The following is a 21,697-nucleotide window of genomic DNA, read 5'->3' on the forward strand; positions in this document are numbered from 1 at the left end:
CTACAGTTGTTCTTTGGCCTCATCAAGAACTCTACTCTCTCCCACTACCACTTTCTTACTTTCCAGTCTTACTCTCTATTACACTCTGATTATTGGTCTTTCTATTTTTTATTGCTCCATATACCCTAGAATCTACTATTTCAACCACTGTCTTGCTAATAATCTAAAATAATCTGCCTTGTTATCCTTTTCTCGTGTGCCTAACTATCCACAGCTGAGACTAATTTGTTTTTTATTTACTGAGTAAACACTTACGTGATACTTCCATAAGTTACTGTATCTAAGAACTTCACATTTTAAAACCATTTAAATTCTCATGACAAAGCCATGAGGTGGCACATCCAGAGTGTTTCCTGCAAGAGAAGCTCACACCATCATACAAGTTTGTGATCCCCAACCTGGACTAAAAAATTCTTCTGTTTCACTGACTCTTTCCCCTATTTTGGGACACGCTCTATAGAGAAATCAATCATCACGGTGTGAGAAAGCCAAACTATCCTATGGAGAAAGGCCGTAGAGGAAAACTGAGGTCACCAGCTCTCTGCCAGCATTAACCACCAGACGTGTGAATGAAATGAACAAGCCTTCAGATGAGTTCAGCCTCCAGACTTTGGGCTGTCTAGCTGAGGCTTCAGACATCATTGAGCAGAGACAAGCCATCCACACCATGTCCTGTCTAAATTTGTGACCCACGAAACTGATAAGTTTTCGAGGAATTTATTATGCAGCTCTAGTCACTGGAATACTACCAATAACAAGGTTATTGCTAAATCCAATGAACACCTTTCAAGTATTAATTTTACTTGATTGTTTGAAATGTTTAACACCATCAACCAATCTTCCATATTCAAATATTGTCTTTACTTGGTATGTATACCACTAGATGGTACACATGGTACTTGCATCTTTCTTGTCACTACTTATTAGTTATCACTGAAATCTCATCTACCCATTCCTTTCCTTAGGGCTCTGTCCTAGGCCCTCTCTGAGTCAGTCGTCCTCAATCAGGAGTATGCAGTTGAGAACAACTACTCTGTACGATCTTGTTCACTTCCATGGCTTCAATTATCTCCTACATGCCAATATCTCCTCAATCTGTTAGCCCAGATGTCTCCTCTGTGCTTCTGACAAATATATCAAACCATTAACAAGCATTAGAAATGTACCTCTGGATATTTCACAGATACCTCAACTCAAATGTACCAAAATGAATGTATCATCTTCCACATCACACCTGCTCTTCTTGATTTTTTTCCCCAGAAAATGACATCGACAACCAATACACATAATTTCCCAATCCAGAAACCTAGGATAAAATTTCACCTCCTTTTTCTCCTTCAGTACCAATCCCCATAGCACTATATAATTTATCAGGTTCGATAGATTCCAATTCATCAATATCCTTCTCTTGATTCCCAGTGTCATCTTACCTTTGTGCAAGCCACATTAACTCTTTATTTAGTTATTATAATACTCTGATAATTTGTTTCCCTTTCCACACTGCTCTCTTTCAATTTTATCCATACTATAATCACAATGTTTCTGATTATAGTAAAAATTTAAACATGCATTTCCCTGTTTAATACCTTTAAATTGCTGATAATTTCCCTGAAGATCAAATTCAAACCCCTGATAATAACAAATATATCTTCAGCCTCATCTTTACCAGCTCCATAGTCTATTCTGCATAGTCTATTCTGATTTCTCCCTCACTTCTTGGTCTTAAATTCTATCCTACCATCTATGTATCCTTTCCCCCATCCTCTTCTTCAATAAGCTCTTTGCATAGTTACTTCTGTCTCTGTTTATACAGTACTAATTCAAAAAGCCTTCTTTGTGACATTAAGATATATTCACCCTCCCCACGACTATGATCTCATAACAGTCTCTATCACACGTAGATTTTACATGCTTGCATCCCACAAGACTTGTAGCTCAATGATGGCAACGCCTCCCTTGCTCCCAACTGTATACTCAGTGCCTAGCAAAGTTCTACTTAAATAAATAGCACAGATTAAATATCTACTAGATTAGTGATTAATGAATGGACCAAAAATATCTGCGATAAAGATACACAGATACAGAAAGGTAGCGGGAAAAAGCATGCTTACAGAGGTTTGTGGGATAGATTTTATGTGAGAAAGTAGAGATGAAAAGTCTAGACAAACCTTATGATTAGTTAAATGAGAATAGAAAGAATGAAATTTAATGGAAGATCCAATAGCAAGTGTATATAAAAAGATGTTATTGAGAGTTGTAAATATTAAGGCAAAAGAATCATGTGTCTCCATTGTGACACCTATGTCTTCTCTTCAATACATATGACAAGTTTGCAAGAAACTATCAATCCCCTAAGTATTTTATTATTTCATTGTCTATGACGGCAGTAGTCTCAAATAAGGGGCTCAATAAATATTGTTCTATTCTGAAGCAATAAGAGTCAAGTAATTACCTAGATAAGTTTAAAGAGTAGGCAGATTGACTATTGAATAACACAACAAAGACATTGTTTAGAATATAATGAAATTATAAGTTAATTGGTAAAAATTATATATTAAAGTGAAAGATAAAGAGTAAATTTCTTATCAGAATCTTAAAGTCTTTTCACTGCCAATGAATATTTTTAATACATGAAACAATGTCTCTCAACAAACAGCAAGTCTTAACATCTCTTATACACATAAATAATTAAGCAATATCTGCTCTGGTAGTAAGTATTTTCATAAATCTCAGTAAGTATTTATCTGAGAAATAGAAAGGCTATTTCTCAGAATCGGAGCTTGGGAAGGAAAATCTCCTCTTGAGTTTCTTGTGAACCTTACCTCTGACATTCATCTTTGGCTTTGTTGATAAAACTGAACTTACATCAAAAGATACTGTACCATTTTTTGCTGAAAATCTGCTGTTTGAGATCCACTAGGAAAGAGCAAGAAATGTTCTTTTCTTAGCATTGCTGTAAAGACCTTTAGAACACTTACTGATGTCAAGACACAGAACGTTCTTAACTGAATGCATGGCATATGAAACATCACATTCCTTTTTTGTACTGAAATATATATTTTTTCCTTACCTTGCTGTACAAAGGATCCATACACAAACCACATGGAGTTGTAGAGAGTGGTAGAAGTCATCGATCCCATTTGTAATCTTGGGGGATTAAGCCAATTCAAGAGGTAGACCAGTAGACCGACCAGAAGAACTGTGCCAGCAATGCAAGCCCATAGTGAGAGATCAAATGGTGCAAGACAGGCAAACATATCCACTGTCTTTTCAGCCCTTCGAAGTAGGACTCCCACTGAGTAGTCCATGTAACGTGTTGTAAAGTCCACCACATTCTCACGGTCTGGGGTGATAGTCAAAGCAGAAATCCCTATGTCGGCCCTCTGAGAAATTGAAAGAGACAGGAATACATTAACAGTGTGAAAAACAACTTGATTTGTGGCACTTTAGCTTGCCTTGAGGAAAATAAAATAGATGCCTCAGGCAACATCTTAAGCCTTTTTATATAAACTGAAAAACACTGCAGAGACTTCTTAGAGAAGACCTATATGTGAATTTTTCATTTCCTACTGCAAATCTTGGCCCACCAGAGTTAGACAAATTACCTTGTTCATATTATCAGTGCATGTGAAATCAGTGAAGAATATTTCAGACACAGATAATGCCTGAAGGAAATGGTCTTTTTTCCTTGGGTCATTTTATCAAAGCCATCATTAACACAGTAGCAAAGGTAAAACTTATTCTAAAGAATTCTTCCTGAGAAAATGTTCCCAAGATATTCAACATGTTCTTAACATCTAAGTTATCAAAAAAAAAAAAAAAAAAACTCAACGTGGCATTTCACCCTTGGTTTAGATTTCTCAGGATCAAAATTTATATTATTGGGTTCTAAATATATTAGTGTTTATTAGAGATTTCATAGCATTAAGTTATAACATCATACACCAGGGGTTGCTACCATAATTTTATTTTTTAAACCTCGAAACATTTTAATGAACAATTAAAGATTAAGGAAACATAATTCTTCTTGGAGCAATAACCATTGTTCTCAGTATGTGTCTCGGATTCTCAGTGTTAGCACTCAGAACCACACAGAGCACATGCTATTTTACTTATATAAGGCACATGGCAGAATTGCAGTGACAGCACATAACAAATGACTTCACATTTAAATTCTATGATATGAAAACATATTTAAATATCTAAAAGATGCATCTTATTTGAAATAATTATCTGTGGCTGTGACTAAAGCTGTGCGAAACTCCTTTCAGACAAACACAAACAATAGTAAATTGAACATTTTCATTATTCTTTTTTTTTAATAGTTTGATGAAAGAATATAGAAACTGGTTTTAATGCCTTTGGAGAAAAAAAAATACATGAAAATTAACATGCCTAGTGGAATGCTAAACCAATTCCCATACATCTAGTCTCTGAAGTAATTACAGCTGCAAAAATAGTCTAGCTAAAGTTAAGCATTGTGTGTGTGTGTGTGTGTGTGTCTATCAGCCCATCTATACAGTGCTAAGTATTTAAATAACTTTTCTCATTTAATCCTTACAATGAGTTATGAATTACATGTTTTCCTCTCCATTTCATAGATGAAGAAACTGAAACTTCAAGAGTTTAAGTAACTCATTCAGTTCTCACAGTTAATAAGTTTAGAAGCCAGATAGTAAAGCAATGTTTTTCTTACTGCAAAGCCAGGGCTCATAATATAATCACTTTACCATACTGCAAGAAATCATTTGTTTTCCAAATGACTCATATTGTAAGCAATTAGGATAACTGGTTTTAGGAGAGTTTTTACCTTAAAAGAGTCTGAAATTTTGCTTTTCTTAATTGTACTATTTACACTGCAACAAGGCTATATTAACATAAGAATTATGAGTTTCGGATTATTAACTGAGAGGTATTAAAGTTAGTAACTCTATATGGAAATGAATTTTCAGAGAAATAGTTATTGCTTTCAAGCTCATATATTTATTCAGCATAGCTTAGTTACTAGGAATTGGGTCTTTTCAGAAGGAAAATCTAACCTGGATCCTTAGCTCTCTAGTCCTACCTTTTCTGAGCTTCAGTTTATCTATCTGTGAAATGAATATAACTGTCTTTAGTATGACTATCGTGAGCTGACTCATTTATCTCAATCTTAATGGTGAATAAACAACTCCTCAAGATTCAGTTAGGCTCTCAAAAAGTACACTTCTTTTTTCAGGATATTAAAGTACTGTGGATCAGTAATTTACCAATTGATGCACTAGGGACCCAAAGCATTTTATGACTCAACTAAAGTCAGGAAATTCCACCTAAGGAGAGATTTGCTGACATGTTGATTGAATATTTGTAAATGTTCATAAATATTTTGCTAATAAATAAATGTTTTACATTTAATGATTATGAATTAGAATAGTCACTATACTGATTTTAATAATAGATATCTGTATGTATCACAAAGTGAATTTCTAAAATGTAATAAAGAAAAACATCTAGGGAAGATGTGCTGTGGTTTGTTATTGTTTTCTTTTGGAAAAGTGAACTGATTATTTTGTATGTGCTAAAATATTTATTAAATATAGTAATTGCTTGTCCTAGTTCTATGGAGAACTTCCTCAATTCTGGTCCACTTTCAACACTTGGCTATTCGCTTCTCAAGAAGAAATTGCCAGTCTCCCTGTGGAGAGGATACTAGAATCATATAATGGGCTTTTTCAAACTGCACAAATGCATTTGCATACACACACGACACATCCTTATACACACACATTTTCCTATCTCTGAGATTTGTATACACCTTCCTAAGGAAGTACCTCAATCCAGCCTTCAGAAACAGTGATATAGCAGACCACCATGCTTGATATGAGTATGTGATAGTCCTTACTTGTAGAGAAGCTGTACTGGAGCAGAAAAAAAAAAAGGCGAGAACCACTGATTCAGAAAGATGGTCCTAAAACTTTTTGAATATGTCTAAGTAACCAGAAATGATCAATCACATGTATCTTTCTTCCTCCCTCCCCTCCCTTTCTTTCTTTCTTATCTTTCTTTCTCTCTCTCTTTCTCTTTCCTTCTATTATTAGTCTATTTATTTCTGTATGTATGCATGCGTGTATGTGTATGTCAACTCACTTGTTCAGTTTCAACAATGACTTTTCAAACCATTAGCCTCATAAAACATTTAATCTTCTCACTTCCCCTAATTCTCAGATGACATTCACTGCTACTTTATAGAGAATCAGAAGATACTGAATTAAAATTCACACTTATTTCTACTTCTCAACCTATATCCCACATCCAGCTTATTCTATTTAACTTTTATTTGTGATAGAGATGTCTTCCTTTCTAATGCCAAACCTCCATCAGTAAACTTATCAACAAATCCCCTCCAGTTCAGATGCTTAAACTCCCATCTCTTGTATTCAACATCATCTACCAACTGTTGATTTCCCATGAAAAGGTTCTTTAACTCTTTCTCATTAAAATAGAAACAAAAAGAGAAAAACCTTTCCTTTTACTCTCTCTGACTTCTGACTCCCACTTGCTACCCTTTCTCTCTCACTTTTTCATAGTCAATTTTCTCTAAAGATTTGTCTGTATTTCCACACCTCACAGTCACTCTGGAAGACTCTTTTGTATTCATATTATCGAGTGTTCGACTACTCAATGGACGCAGCGCTTCTTAATGTTTACACTATTGAATCAAATGGATATAATTTAGTGCTCATCTGTTTAGGCTTCTTGACAATATTTGACAGTGATGATGGCCCCCTCCACAATAAACATTATTTTCCTTGAATTTCATGTCATGATTAAGCCTCTTTCTCAGTTCCTTTTCAAGCCCATGTTGGCAATCCTCTGGACTTGGACCTACACCCTTTTTTCATATGAGATCCTCTGCCTAGGCAACCCCATTCATATCATTACCTCCATTGACTCCCATCTATACACATGATTTACAAAATTTACATTTGTAGATACAGAGATGAGCTCTGGAGTATATACTGATTTATGCAATTACATAATTGATATTTCTATTGGATGTCTCAAAAACATCTCAAATTTAACATGGCCAAGATCATACTAGAGGCATTCAACTCAAACCAGTCCTCTTCCAATATTTTCTGCTTCAATGAAAATCTTTTTATGTAAGTCTTAAATCTCTGTGATCTCATTATTTTTCTCAGTCTTATTTCCCTATCCTGTCTGTCACTTCTGATTCTACCTACTGAGAATCCTAATATTCATTCACTTCTCTACTATTTTCAGCTCTCATCATCGCTTTCCAGGGCTCCTTACGAGTCTACCTGAAATCTACCTTTTCTCATCTCTAACCTCCCTATTGCAGCCAAAGTATTCTTTCTGTTGAGCACATCTGATCCTGCCCCTGCCACAATGTAAAGGTTTTCAGTGGATTGGCACTGCTTTTAGGAAAAAGATTAAAATCTTTAACAAAGCCTATACATCTTTGGATACACTATCTTCCACCTACCTCGACATATTCCTACTGGACCATTTTTCTTTCCAGCACTTCTTCCCAATGCATGATCTTCATACATGCTGATTGTACTGTCTGAATTGACCCTCCTGAAACTTCTTCAAGTAAACTTTTATTCATATTCATAAATCAGCTCAATTATCACTTCCTCAGGAAAGCTATCCATGGCTCTTTTGACTGGAATAGTAATTCTTGTTGTTTACACCATCAGAAGCCTGTATCCCTCACTTCCCTAACAGTATGAGAGTTGCAATTTTACATTATTTGTATGATTTTTGAACAATGAATTTTTCTACTAGACCACAAGCTCTGTGAAGGCAGGGACTGTCACTTTTTAAAAAAATTGACATGTTCCTGTATCAAGCACATTTGCCTGGCATAGATTCATGATTAATAAATACTTGCTTCATATATGAATGAAAGAAGATAGAACATTCATTACCCAATTCTTATAAATTATCTCTCTATTTCTCAGCATACTTGACGGAGAGGGAATTTTACAGAATAAAAATAAAATGGCAATATAAAAATTTGCTAAATTTTGTAGCAGTGACAAAAAATTTATATCTTCATGAATGATTACTTCAATAATTAAAATCAAGTTCTTGGCTTATCAATTTATTTATGTTTATGTCATTTGCCACTAGCTAAGGTAATTGAGTCTACTATAGTATGTTTAATATATTACAAAATACTATTATATGCCAAGTGTTTAATGTAAAAGTGATTATTTGAATTGTGGTAAGAATTAGCACTAAACCTGGAATATAGATAATTGTTTTTCAAAACTATTCTAATTACACAGTTGTAACATTTTTCTTGAAAGGAAATATTTACATTCTTTCAAGTCATGAGAAGGAGATGGATGGATAATACAATAGGGCACGACAAATACGCCACATGATCATTGACTCTTAGAAGTTTACACTCAGAGAAGTTGGAACACATTTACTCTAAATTTAATTTGAAATAACTGATCATATCTAACAATTATCTAGTTTATGCTTGAACATAATGTTAACGACATTATGTTAATAATACCAATAGTTACACATTTATTTAATGTTTACTATATACCTATACCATGTTACATGCTCCACAAACACTATATTATTTAATAGTATAACAAGCCCAGTTGCTAAGATGAACAATTTATATTTGCAATATTCTAATTAATACAAAGCCTTGGTGTTATTATGATTGATATATGCTTCTCTGTATCCTCTATTAAGTGTGTTAGCTTTGTTATCAATACATCACATTATAAATCTAAATAGATCTGTTCTACGACTATTCTTAAAATACCTGTTGAATGCTATCTTATTCCTTACTTGGAAATATTATTTTAAAATAAAAAATAATTTGCTTATTCAATCACTCCTCTCAAGATATGATTTCCATATCCCTCAAAATACTGGTCATTTGCCTATGAACATAGTCCAATTAATAAATGTGTCCTCAGATGATAAGAATAATACAGTTTTTTAAATGACATTGGAGTCTGAATCATTTTTACTAGGTGAATTACCATTGACTTAAACTTAGGATTAAATAAATTTTCAAAATATTTTAAAATAAAATACTATCAATCCAGAAGTCCTCAGAAATCCTATGCAGTTGATTTTGAAGCAAAATGTTGGATCTTGTATTTATCTGTCATCAATTTCATTCTTTGTTTCTTTCGACCTTCACATCTATCTGAAATATTTTGAATCTTTACTATCAACCATTATATCAACTTTTTCTGCTAGCTCTGCATCATTTGGAAGTTTGAGAAGCAGGCCTTTAATTCTTCAATCATATTACTAGTAAAATATTGATGAAGAGTACATGGGAAAGCTCAAAGTATTGAAACTTGCCTCTAAAGTTCTACCCCCTTTGAAAACAGCTAATTAGTTAATACCCTAGATATGTTTTTTAATCACCTATGAGTATTCTTTACTACACTGTTATCTAGCCAAGTAGCTCTATATAGTTTTGTTTTGTTTTTTAATTTTATTTATTTATTTTTTGGCTGCGTTGGGTCTTTGTTGCTGTGCACGGGCTTCCTCTAGTTGTGGCGAGCGGGGGCTACTCTTCGTTGCAGTGCGCAGTCTTCTCATTGCGGTGGCTTCTCTTGTTGCGGAGCACAAGCTCTAGGCATGTGGGCTTCAGTAGTAGTGGCATGCGGGCTCAGTAGTTGTGGCTCGCAGGCTCTAGAGCGCAGGCTCAGTAGTTGTGGCACACGGGCTTAGTTGCTCCACGGCATGTAGGGTCTTCCCGGAACAGGGCTTGAACCCATGTCCCCTGCATTGGCAGGCGGATTCTTACCCATTGCACCACCAGAGAAGTCCTCTATATAGTTTTTAAGTGTTTTGTAAAAGGCATTATTGAACTCAAAATATATGAATAATCAGATATTCATTTTATGAATAGCTAATGCCATCAAAAAAGAAAATGAACTGCTTACTTTTTTTTTACCATCTACAACACATCTGATTAATAATCCATTCCATAATTTTACCAGAGAATAAAATCAAATTCATTGCTCTGTCAGAATAAATTTCCTTTTCTAATTTTGAATATGCCAACCTCCAACTATATAACAGCCCTCTTTTTCATGTTTTGTACACATTATCTATAGTAACTCATATATCACCTCAGGAAATGCATTTATCCCCCTGGGATATCGTTCATTTGGACGTGGAAATTCAAACTCATTAAAAGTGCCTATCATGAGCTTCAATTACTTTAAGTATTTTCCCCTTATCATTCCCACCTTAAAGATTTTTTGTGCAAAGTGGAAGGAAAATATTTACTGAAGAGCTTTAGCACACATTTAACAAGCACTAGGTCTATCTCTGCCTATTCAGCTTCTTAAACCATACATTTTCTTCTACTCTTCACAAGTATGAACTATGCATAAATTTTAAAAATTTCTTGACAGCTTTCTTAAATATCATTTTATATTCTTTAGTCTTGAAATAATGTTTTAATGTAAAAATTTCAGGTTTGCTTGGGAGAAAGTAGACATTGAAGAAAGCTAAGAGAGGAAGAAAGGAAGGGGGGAGGAAGGATGGAAGGGAGGAAAGGTGAGAGGGAAGAAGAAAGGAAGAATGTGTTCGAGTTTTACATCTTCATTTAAGATATATGACATGACTTTGGGCAAGTAGCCAAACCATCAACTTAGATTACTCATCTGTATAACGAATAGACTGAAATTGGTAATATAAGAGCCTTTCCAACCTTGAAATTGTAATTTAAAAAATTATTTCTTGAGACCTTATATTACGATAATTCTCTATTTGCTAATATGGGAATATAAATATTTTTGTTCTAAAGACTTTAAAAGACTTAAAGTTTCAACAGACCTTTCTAAATAAATACAATATGTAAGTTGGGGAAAAGAAAAATAATCAAACTGTAAAATTAATCACAAATTATTAATTTTCTCAATGTCAAGATTTTATGCATTTCTTTGAAAGAAACACAGATATGTTATGTCACGGTTACAGATTATTATTTCAGTTTCAATTATAAACACATACTACAATATCCACTACTTTTCAAATATACCACTGGAAATGAATAAATATCGAGGTTGAACCAATGAAATTGTGGTTAAAGTAACTTTTACTCTGAAATTAAGATCATACTTAAAAATCCTAGAAAAATTTTAAGGAACAAAAAATTATAAAGAAAACAGTCAAATTCCAATAGGATGACCACTATTGCAACTCCCTTAATGTTATATCTGAGTTGCTTCTGTTTTGCTATATACATTCATTTTATTTTTTAGACTCCACATATAAGTGGAGTCTAAAATCATACAGTATTTGTTTCTCTCTGTCTGACTTAATTCACTAAGCATAATATTCTCTAGGTCCATCCACATTGCTACAAATGGCAGAATTTCATTCTTTCCTATGGCTGAATAATATTAAGAATGGTATTATTTTGATTATAGCTTAGCACATGATAAGCCATCTAAAAATCCAATTAAGACAAGTACCAAGGATATTTTGTTACTACTACTATTACAGCCACTACTATTTAACATTTATATAGTGCTTATTATGAGCTGAATACTTTTCAATATTTAATTCAATTAACCTTCACAAACATTCTGTGAGATAAATAGTATTGTTATTTTTATTTTATAGATAAGAAAATTGAGACACAAATAGATTAAGTAACTTGACTAAGGTCATAGAGCTAAAATCCAGGATTCCAATCTAGGCAGGCTGTCTCCAGAGTCAATATGATGTGAACATAATTACTTCCTCCCTTCAAACAATTAGCCCATTACCTGAGTATTGTTCTAGAAGAAAGTATAATTTCTCTCCTGGCTTGAAATGACTCTTTCAGCATATGGTTAATTCATACAGTCACACATGCATACACACACACACACAAACACACACACATTCTGGGATTTCTATTCTTTTTTATTGGTCCAATTGCATACAGTTTTAATTGTTTTACCTTTATGTCAGTATCTACAGCTCAAGAACTTCTTCCTTTCCCTTTTTATCACCTTCAGAGTTTTTTAAGCTAAAACCATGTAAATATATCTTCAAATGTATTTTAAATCATTCTCATAAATTCATAAATTCACTTTGGGATGCTGAATGGACTCCAAGATAACGTAATTTAGTCAGAAAAAAATATTTCAACAGAGTCTTTGGATATAAGAACATACTTTTCCATTTATTCTAGTCTATTTATTGAAGTCTAATTTTTCCCTCTTTCAGAGTGCAACTATATGTGTTATTTTAAAATAACAATGATATTCTGTACACAGAACAACAGTATTGTTATCAAATTCAGGAGATTTACATTGATGCCATACTTTAATCTACAGTCCATATTACAACCTTGTCACTGATCCCAATACTGTCCCATCCTACAATTTAGTCCAGGATCATGTCTTGCGTTTAGTTGTTGTATCTCTTAGTCTCCTTAAATCTGGAATAATATTGGATCTATCTGTTCTCTAAAAGACTAGTTGAGTTCACCTGTGAAACACTCCAGGCCTGGTCCTCTTTTGTGGGGTAATTCCTTGATAACTTTTTGTATAAATTGGTCTAAGTTCTTTACTCTTTATTTGATTGGATTAGCTAATGATTTGTCTTTTGTTGATATTTTCTAAGAACCAAGATTTAACTTATTAATTTAATCTACTTAAAAAAATTATTTACCTTATTACTTTCTCCTTTTATTTTTATCTTCCTTATATCTTCTGTTAAAATTTGCTGTATATTTTTTTTAGCTTTTGAAGATGGAATTAAATATATTTATTTCCATTTTTTTCATTTTTATTGATATGGTTTTTTTTTTTTTTTTTTTTTTTGGTATGCGGGCCTCTCACTGTTGTGGCCTCTCCCGTTGCGGAGCACAGGCTCCAGACGCGCTGGCTCAGTGGCCACGGCTCACGGGCCTAGCCGCTCCGCGGCATGTGGGATCTTCCCGGACCGGGGCACGAACCCGTGTCCCCTGCATCGGCAGGCGGACCCTCAACCACTGCGCCACCAGGGAAGCCCTGATATGGATTTTTAAGACTATGAATCACTCTTTTAAATATTCTTTATAGATTCATATGTAGTGTTTTCACTACCATGTCTTAAAAAAACTCTGTAATATATATTTGTATTTCTCCTTTTTCCCAAGAGTTGTTTAATAGAAGGCTTTCTTAATTTCAGATGGAAAAATTTTTTAATTTTGGTTTTTTTTTCTAGTTTTATTGTATTTTGATCAGAGAAATTTAGTTGTAATATATCCACTCAGTGGAACTTAATGGTGTTTTCCATGAGACCTATTCCATGACTGATTTTTGTCAATGTTTATGTGTGTTTTAGAAGATAGTATATTATCAGGATTTTGTGTTTGATAAATACACAAAAGATGTATTTCATTATTTGTTATTTGTTATTATTTGAATTTTGTATATCTGTGTGTTTTTCTCTGTGGTTTGTTTTTGCTACTTTTTTCTTTCTAGAAAGGTTTGTACTTTTGTTATAGTGGTTAACTTTATATTTATACCTTTTACAGTGCCCTTACTCCCCACTTTTTTTCACTTAACCATTCTTTCTGTTTTTTTTTCTTTGTTTTAAATGAAATAGGTGACTTCCACTTATTTTCTATACTAGTTAATAAAGATATTCTATTTCCCCCTTTCTTTTCCTGTTTTTCTCCCAGTGTTTAATAAGACCATCCTTTCATTTTTTATACCATACGATGATTTCAAATTATCATTTAACCCATGTTTCTAACCTTGTTTTAGCATCATTTCTACAGTTAAATATATTAAATGATCCCTATTAGTCGTTTTGTCAAGTTTATCCTGTTATTTCATGGTTGAATGAAGCTCATCCTCTAGTTGTTTCATCAGGAGGGGCTCAAGTGTCCACTTTTCTCTTAGCACTTGTGTGTTTAAAACTCTTTTCTCTGTAGCCATGAAGGAGATCTTGAATGGATTACAGAATATTTGGCTTGCACTTAAAAAAAACATTCTTGATAGTGCTTCTCTAGTGCTGGCTTTCTTCGTGTGTTGCTCTTGAGAAGTCTGATAATGATTTAACTTTCTACCATTAAAAGTAATTTGATTTTTTCGCCTTGAGGATTTCTTTTTTTTTTTGTCTTTGAAGTCTAATAATTTTACTAAGACATAGCTCAGAGTTCATTGTTCTGGATCAACTTTTCTAGGAACACTAAGTACATTTGTTTCATTTTCAGAAAGTTTCCTTAGATTATAGATTTAAATATTAATTGTACCATTGTGTTGCTTTTCTTCTTCAGAGACTTCAAATACATATGCTATACTTTTGGCCTATTTTCCATTTTGATTCATTTACTCTGAACATTTTTACTTCTTTATTTCATTTTAATTATTTTTTCTTGTTGTTCTTCAATGTAATTTAATTTCCTTTGAGCAATTTGTAATTTATGTCTTATAATTTTTGTCTTTTTTTAAAAAAATATATCCTGAGGTTGTTGCATTTCTTTGTCATTTGGCCATTTAAATGATTAGCTTCTGAATTTGTGATTCTGTTAGATTTTCTCCTTAAAACATTTCAAATGCTTGTTTGAGACATTTAATTCAGTTTGAAGTGTTATGTTACAATTTTATTTTGCTCTGTGGTTGTGTGAGGAGAATGTTGATCAACTTTTAAAACATACTGACATACTTTCTTTAATTCTTAGTTTTGAATAGAACTTGTCCAATTATTTTTCTATTCCTGGAGAACCTGTAGATATCAATCTATCTATAGAGTTCAATAGTACTTCCTTCTGTCAGTGTAGTAACATTGCTTTCTTCAATGGAGGATGTTTGGGGGTGGGTGGCAGTGGGTTGGTATGTGTTGTTTCTGCTTGGTTTCTACAGAATTCTTAATTTTGCTCTTTTACTGACCTCTACCTTCACTACCATGTCTCCAAGGAGCACATATATTCTCTAATTTCTCTTGATGCTCCAGAAGTAATGCTTTCCTGAGGGTACTATCCTGGCACACTTTTAAGTCCCTTCCCCTTAGCCAGTGTTGTGGAATAACAAGTTCCAGATTTGTGTGCTGCACATTAACACTTGGTATTAAACTTTCTCTTTCTGAGGGTTATTTTGGCTCTCTTCATGCATGTTCTCTGCTTCCTTTTCTTCTTTCTTATGAAATCACTTATGCCTTCCCTGCCCTCTCTTCTCACCCATAGACTTGCAATCTCGTTTGGGACTCCAATGTTATCTCTGTTGGAATGAGATACTCACATCCAATATGATAATTAATGGAATTTTTCTGGGGTCCTCTGATAAAGCTACAATTTCTTAGGAGTGTGCTTTCCTGAAATCTGACAACTCTGGCTCATGGAAGGCACCCTACCTTAATTTAGAGTAATATATTAAATTTTCCTCTATTGTTGTATGGTTATGTCATTTGAGGTCTAAAAAGGAAGAGGTAGATGCTTATGCTTGATTCAACATCTTAAGTGGAGAGAAGTCTCAAAAATTCCTAAAATTTCAGTAGTGGAAAAACTTGTAAAAATGTCTTCCAGACTCAGTAGAGACCTAAGAAGAGAAATATTTTTGGCAGGGCTCAAACATGAGAAGTCGGTGAATATCGGTGTAAGGTACTGATTTGTAAGTTAAACATTTTCCAAGTTTTAGCTGTTAAAAATGTGAGAAAAGGGCTTCCCTGGTGGCGCAATGGTTGAGAGTCCACCTGCCGATGCAGGAGACACGGGTTCGTGCCCCGGTCCGGGAAGATCCCACATGCCACGGAGCGACTGGGCCCGTGGGCCATGGCCGCTAAGCCTGCGCGTCCGGAGCCTGTGCTCCGCAACGGGAGAGGCCAAAGCAGTGAGAGGCCTGTGTACCGCAAAAAAAAAAAAAAAAAAAAATGTGAGAAAAGAAATTTTCTAACTGTAAATTTGTCAGGTAGTTAAATCATATGAGTCCATTTAGCTCAACATGGAAGACAGGCCAATGTGAAAACAAAACATAACAGAAAAACATATATTTCAGCACTGGCTAGTAAGTTTTCCATCTATAAAACAAAGAAAAGCAAAACTAAGATGAAAAGTAAATTTAAACATTAAACTGTAAAAGCAATATACAAATACATTTTAGATTTTAAAGGGTCAAATTATATAAAACCATCCTATTTTCTTCTTACAAATGAAAGAAATGCTCAAAATATCACTGGATTAAATGTCAATACAGAAGGAGTCTCACGGCTGACAGTCCCGGGCTGATAAAGCTTCCAGAGTTAGAAATCAGCTCATATTCTGTTGTTCTGCTCTGCTCAGTACAAAGCTTCCAACTCATGGTTTAAGATGGCTGTTTAAGCTACAGCCATTCTACTGACATTCCAGTGAGGAGGAAAGAGGAGGATCAGAGAAAGAACAAAAGTCCTCCCTTTAAGAACATTTCCAGAAGGTTCTAATGACACTTCTTTTTAATTCTCATGACACTTCTCATTGGTTAAAACTTAGTCAGATGACTGACACTTCTCATTGGTTAGAACTTAGTCACATGACCATACATCAGGAGAGAAGCCAAGAAATGTACATGGTGGACAGTCAGTATTTGGCTATAATTCAGGAGCTATGTTACTAAGAAAGGAGGGAACAGATATTTAAGGACAATCAGCAGTCTTTTCCACACCTTCACGTATAGCCACTGTTTCAAGATTGATGCATGTCCTTCCAGATTCTTTTCTACTTTTACATATATCGATACATATGCCTATATATTTTTTCCAATATTTGATCAAACTTTAAATATTATATAATATCTTTGAGTAACACACACACTGAGCTATTCAATCTTTCTAAAGTGTGCACAGAATTTAAAGCAACAGTTATTTTTGTCACCTTTGAATTTTCAGCACATAAATAGCAGATGGTAGGTACGCAATATGATTATGATTATGACGGGACTCTGATAAATTTAATCATTCTTCCTTGAGGAATTTTTAGAACGTTTCCTTTTTCTTGCCCCTTATAAGCAATAGATTTTGATCTTGCAATTTGGATTATATTCAATCAAAAACTGTTTCTTGGAGCTCACCACACTATTTCTAGAAATTAATACTTTTCATTATTGCAACAGATGTTTTGCCTCTGACACCATAGTGACAACAATATTATTAGTTTAGTGTTTATGTTGTCATTATTAGTCTTATTTCTAAGCCTCTTCCCAGAAACCACAGGCATCACTTCTAACTCTCTCTCTCAAAACCCTGCCCGCACCATGCACATTCACATGATGATATAATTTTAAAGTCCCTCTAGAAATAGTTTAGTTTTCACAAGTCTCCCTCTCTGTTTCTATGTATCTGTATACATACATAGCGTATATATGCACATATATATGTGTGTGTATATAATTTTTACCTGAGTTCATGACATTCCCCCTCCCCCGGAGCCTTACCCCTCATTTCTCTGTTTTTCTGCAGCTCTCATATAGTACTTATACCATAAATATTTATTTTATCTTCTTAGTTATAAACTTCTTGAGGCAGGAGCTTTATGTTCATAGTGTTCTATCCCCCTAAATATTTTTGACACTGCTTTGCTCACAGTAGATTTCCAAAACAGGTCTGTTGACTTACTTGCTCTTTGCTATGTGGTAAAAGGAATAGGTGTTTTTATATAACCCTAAATTTTGGAAGGAAAGAATTAGATTTCAAGGCTGTCTACTGCTTGAAGAAGTCTCTGTCATTGTGAGGAAGTCATTGACTTTACAGGTGTTTTCCATATCAAGCTATCAGCCAGGTCCTCTGACTTTAGTAGTCTAGATTTTAACGTTTTTGGCTCACCTGGGTGAGTTGAACCTCCACATATGCTAGGTATATTTCTCTCTGTACAACCCTGTACAAGGGTATCACTATCCTCCTTGTAGAGAGGACAATCTGAGGTTCAGAGAAAGTGAGTAGCTTGCCAAAGGTTATAGGTGAACAAATTGTGGAGTTGGCCATGCCCACCATACTCTACTTGCTACATCTGACAAACTTTTGCTTTCATGGTTTCTGCATTATTTCTTTCTCCTAATTACTTACCCAGCAATTATTCATAGCTCCATTTTTCTCTTTTTCTTTTGGCATGTATGTGGTTTTAAATTCTTACTCTTATTTTTCTGACTTCCGATTTGACCCTAAGCAATACGCACACTGGGGAAGTAGTTAGAAGGAAGAGATTAACAGACATGATGGTGCGTGTATATGTGTATGAATGAGCACAGAAGGCATTATAGGCAACTCTAAGAATCTGAATAATTCTCACATTGAATAATGTGGAAAAGCACTGCAGGGTTTTAGCGAGAGGGTGGTATGATCTGACTGACATTTTAAAATAATCACTTTCACTGCTCTATTGAAAACGATTACAGAAGGAAAAAGCTGTAGCCTGGTGGGTAGTTAAGAAGCCATGGAAGTAGTCCTAAGGAGATGAAACAGTGGTTTGCATCAGTGGTTAGTAGTGACGTGTAAGAAGTGATCATATTTAGGATATATTTCAAATTTATAGCCAGAAAAAATTGTTGATGCATGGGGCTTCCCTGGTGGCGCAGTGGTTCAGAGTCCGCCTGCCGATGCAGGGAATACGGGTTCGTGCCCCGGTCCGGGAAGATCCCACATGCCGCGGAGAGGCTAGGCCCGTGAGCCATGGCTGCTGAGCCTGTGCGTCCGGAGCCTGTGCTCCGCAACAGGAGAGGCTGCAACAGTGAAAGGTCCGCATACCACACACACACACACACACACACACACGCACACACACACACAAACTGTTGATGCACCGTGTATGACGTAAAACAGAGAAAAAAGAAGTCAAGGGTAACTCAAAGGTTTTGGACTGAGTAACCTGAAGATTAGAGTTGCCATACACTGTGACAGGGTGGTGGTGAAATCAGGAATTCAGTTTTGAACATGTTACATTTGAAGTGCCCACTAGGTATCTAGGAGGAAATGCTGAGTAGTAGCAAGAACTGTAAGTCTGCAATTCAGATGAGATGTCTGGGCTGAAGAAACAAATTAAAAGTTGTCTACTTATAGATGACAATTAAATCCTTGACACTGGGTAAGTTCATCAGAAGTTGAAGTGTAGATAGTAAGAAAAGTGTTGGATATGTTTTGTATCTCTCTCTCTCCTCCTTCCTACTTAGCTTTTAGAGAACAAGAACTCTGTGTTTTACATTTTATGTATTCCCTACAATGCCAGCTACACATTAGGCCCCAATAAATGCTTGTTGAATGTCGAGTGGGAAGCAAGCTACAGGTTATTCATAAATTGCAGTGGTTCAGGTATTATCCTGCAGCATTAAAAGGGATTTAAAAATAATAGCATTTCTACAATTCCCAAGAGGAATGCTACCATCTTCAAATAAAAGGGCCATCGGAAAGAGTTTTTCAGTCGTGTAGAGAGACTTTTTTTAACTTTCTGAAAAGTCATCTTCAGGCTGCTTGTGAACAGAGCATATGGAAGCAATCACTGCCTGAAATGCCCAAACTGTAAATCCACATTTCAGTAAAATGCACACCAAGGATAATGACCAAAATTGAGTGAATTTTTGTTTTCATTACAGTAACCTTTTCAATCATTCTAGAATTCACTTAAGACTGCTATTAAAGATGTTTTCAGAGCTCTGCAGGGGGGCAAATGTAAGTTCTCTGTAAATGAGAAAGAACTACCTCCCAGAAACAGTTTGTCTCTATGAGAAGTGAATCTGTAAAGGCTGTTCTCCTAGCAATTCTGTGTGGCATTAAGTGAAATATAAAATGAGTAAGAGATACATTAGATGTCCTCACACATGTATCTGGAGCCTCTGTAGTCACCTCCTCCCTTGATACAGTTGAGTCTTGTGAGGTGCTTGGGTGTTTGCTCGTTGTTTTTTTTTTTAATTTATTTATTTAATTTATTTATTTTTGGCTGCTTTGGGTCCTTGTTGCTGCGCACAAGTTTTCTCTAGTTGCTGAGAGCTGGGACTACTCTTTGTTGCGGTACCTGGGCTTCGCATTGTGGTGGCTTCTCTTGTTGCGGAGCACGGTCTCTAGGCGCGCAGACTTCAGTAGTTGTGGCACGGGGGCTCAGTAGTTGTGGCACATGGGCTCTAGAGCACAGGCTCAGTAATTGTGGAGCATGGGCTTAGCTGCTCCGCGGCATGTGGGATCTTCCTGGACCAGGGCTCAAACCTGTGTCCCCTGAAATGGCAGGCGGATTCTTAACCACTGTGCCACCAGGGAAGCCCTGCTTGTTTTTTAATCAGGGAAATCTTTACTTATTTTAAAGCCTGTCACTATAAAATTACACAAATTTATACAAATTACAAAGAGAAAACTCAGAATCATTAAGACTTAAAACAATTAAAATCTGAAGTATCCAAATGGCAGTCAAGAGTAAACACAGAAATACCTTTCAAGATATGCCTCTACTTTCTATATCAGAGTGAAATAAACATTCTGATATTAGTATGTGAATTTAAAACAAATTCCTCAAATGGGGTTGGTACATTCATGTGAGTGACTGTCTAAAGATTCCAAATATGGCTTCAATGTTGTGTAAAGGATGTTTTCTATTTCTCTTCAATATTGAAGTTAAACTTATTTAATAAAGTTCTCAACTTTGCAAAAACACAGGGAAAGAAGGAATGCATTCTCTATCATATCAACTACCTTCCTAGACCATATAAATTATTATCCTCTTTCATTTGTGGTATATTTCTCTATGTTTATAATTTCCAGACTAACATAGACCATTATTTTATGGAATAAGCATCCTAAATAAAAATGACTGATCAATCTAAACAATTCCCTAAGATTATGTCCATAGAATCATATAGAATCTCATGGTTGAAATGTTCTTTAAAAGTTACTTAGAATGGTCTCACCCATATCTGCACTCTCTTTTATGCCTGGAAGTTATCTTCCTCTTTAATTTTATCCCCAAACCATGACTGGAGATAGATGAAAATCTAGGTAATAGATGGCATTTCAATAGCCAACAGTGGATTTCAGGATTTATATATCCTCAAGTTATGAGATTTTCTCATCATAGCACCAGTCTTTGTATCACCTTGGCTTTGATTGATGCAGTAGTCTCTTAATTTATATCCTATAGCCCACCAAATCTTTTTAATTCTACACATATTTTACTGAATGTTTGTTTGTCCTAGCCTATAAGTTTCTTTAAACCCTAAAGCCATTCCTGGACAGCATCATTCCCTTTGGCAAATATTCCCTCACTGTTCTTTAGCTTTGATTCAAGACTTATTATTCACCACTTATCTGTGCTTGCCATCTATTAGACCAAGTACTTAATGATTCAAGTCCTTTATCTGATTGAATTGCTCCTTACTGTTTGCAATGTCTGCCAATTCAATATCACCTGCAAATTTAGAAAATTGCTTCTACAACCGTTCACTAAGTCATTTGCATCTACATAATTTATTTCCTTTCACAGATCTCTTTTCATCCTTCTCCTTCATTAGTGTTAAATTCTTTCCTTATCAACAACAAATATTTTGGGTCATTTTTTTAATCTTCTCACATACACAGTTTGTGTTACTTCCCACATCTGTGATCCAGCTCCATCCAATATGTATATCCAGTGGATTATTTTTGAACACTCTCTATTCAGACATACAGACATGCATTCTTATGACCACATGTACTTTTTCAACTTCTTGCCCGACTACAGCTGACGTACTCTGGGCAATTCAATTAGTCCATTAATGCTTGTTCA

General features: G+C 34.9%; 1 protein-coding gene across 3 annotated transcripts in view; it reads right to left on the reverse strand.

Annotated features, from left to right (window-relative positions):
- GRID2 (glutamate ionotropic receptor delta type subunit 2) overlaps positions 1–21,697 on the reverse strand; it is a gene marked incomplete at both ends in the record, with an annotated part of 1,370,777 nt that overhangs the window by 304,323 nt on the left and 1,044,757 nt on the right. For all 3 annotated transcript variants that reach the window (XM_082838450.1, XM_082838451.1, XM_082838449.1), the window contains one exon: positions 3,071–3,383. In XM_082838450.1, the coding sequence (XP_082694576.1) occupies positions 3,071–3,383 (313 nt within the window). The remainder of the gene's footprint in view (positions 1–3,070; positions 3,384–21,697) is intronic.

The sequence above is a fragment of the Leucopleurus acutus genome (genome assembly GCF_964270905.1).
Source record: "Leucopleurus acutus genome assembly, chromosome: 4".
Classification (NCBI taxonomy): domain Eukaryota; kingdom Metazoa; phylum Chordata; class Mammalia; order Artiodactyla; family Delphinidae; genus Leucopleurus; species Leucopleurus acutus.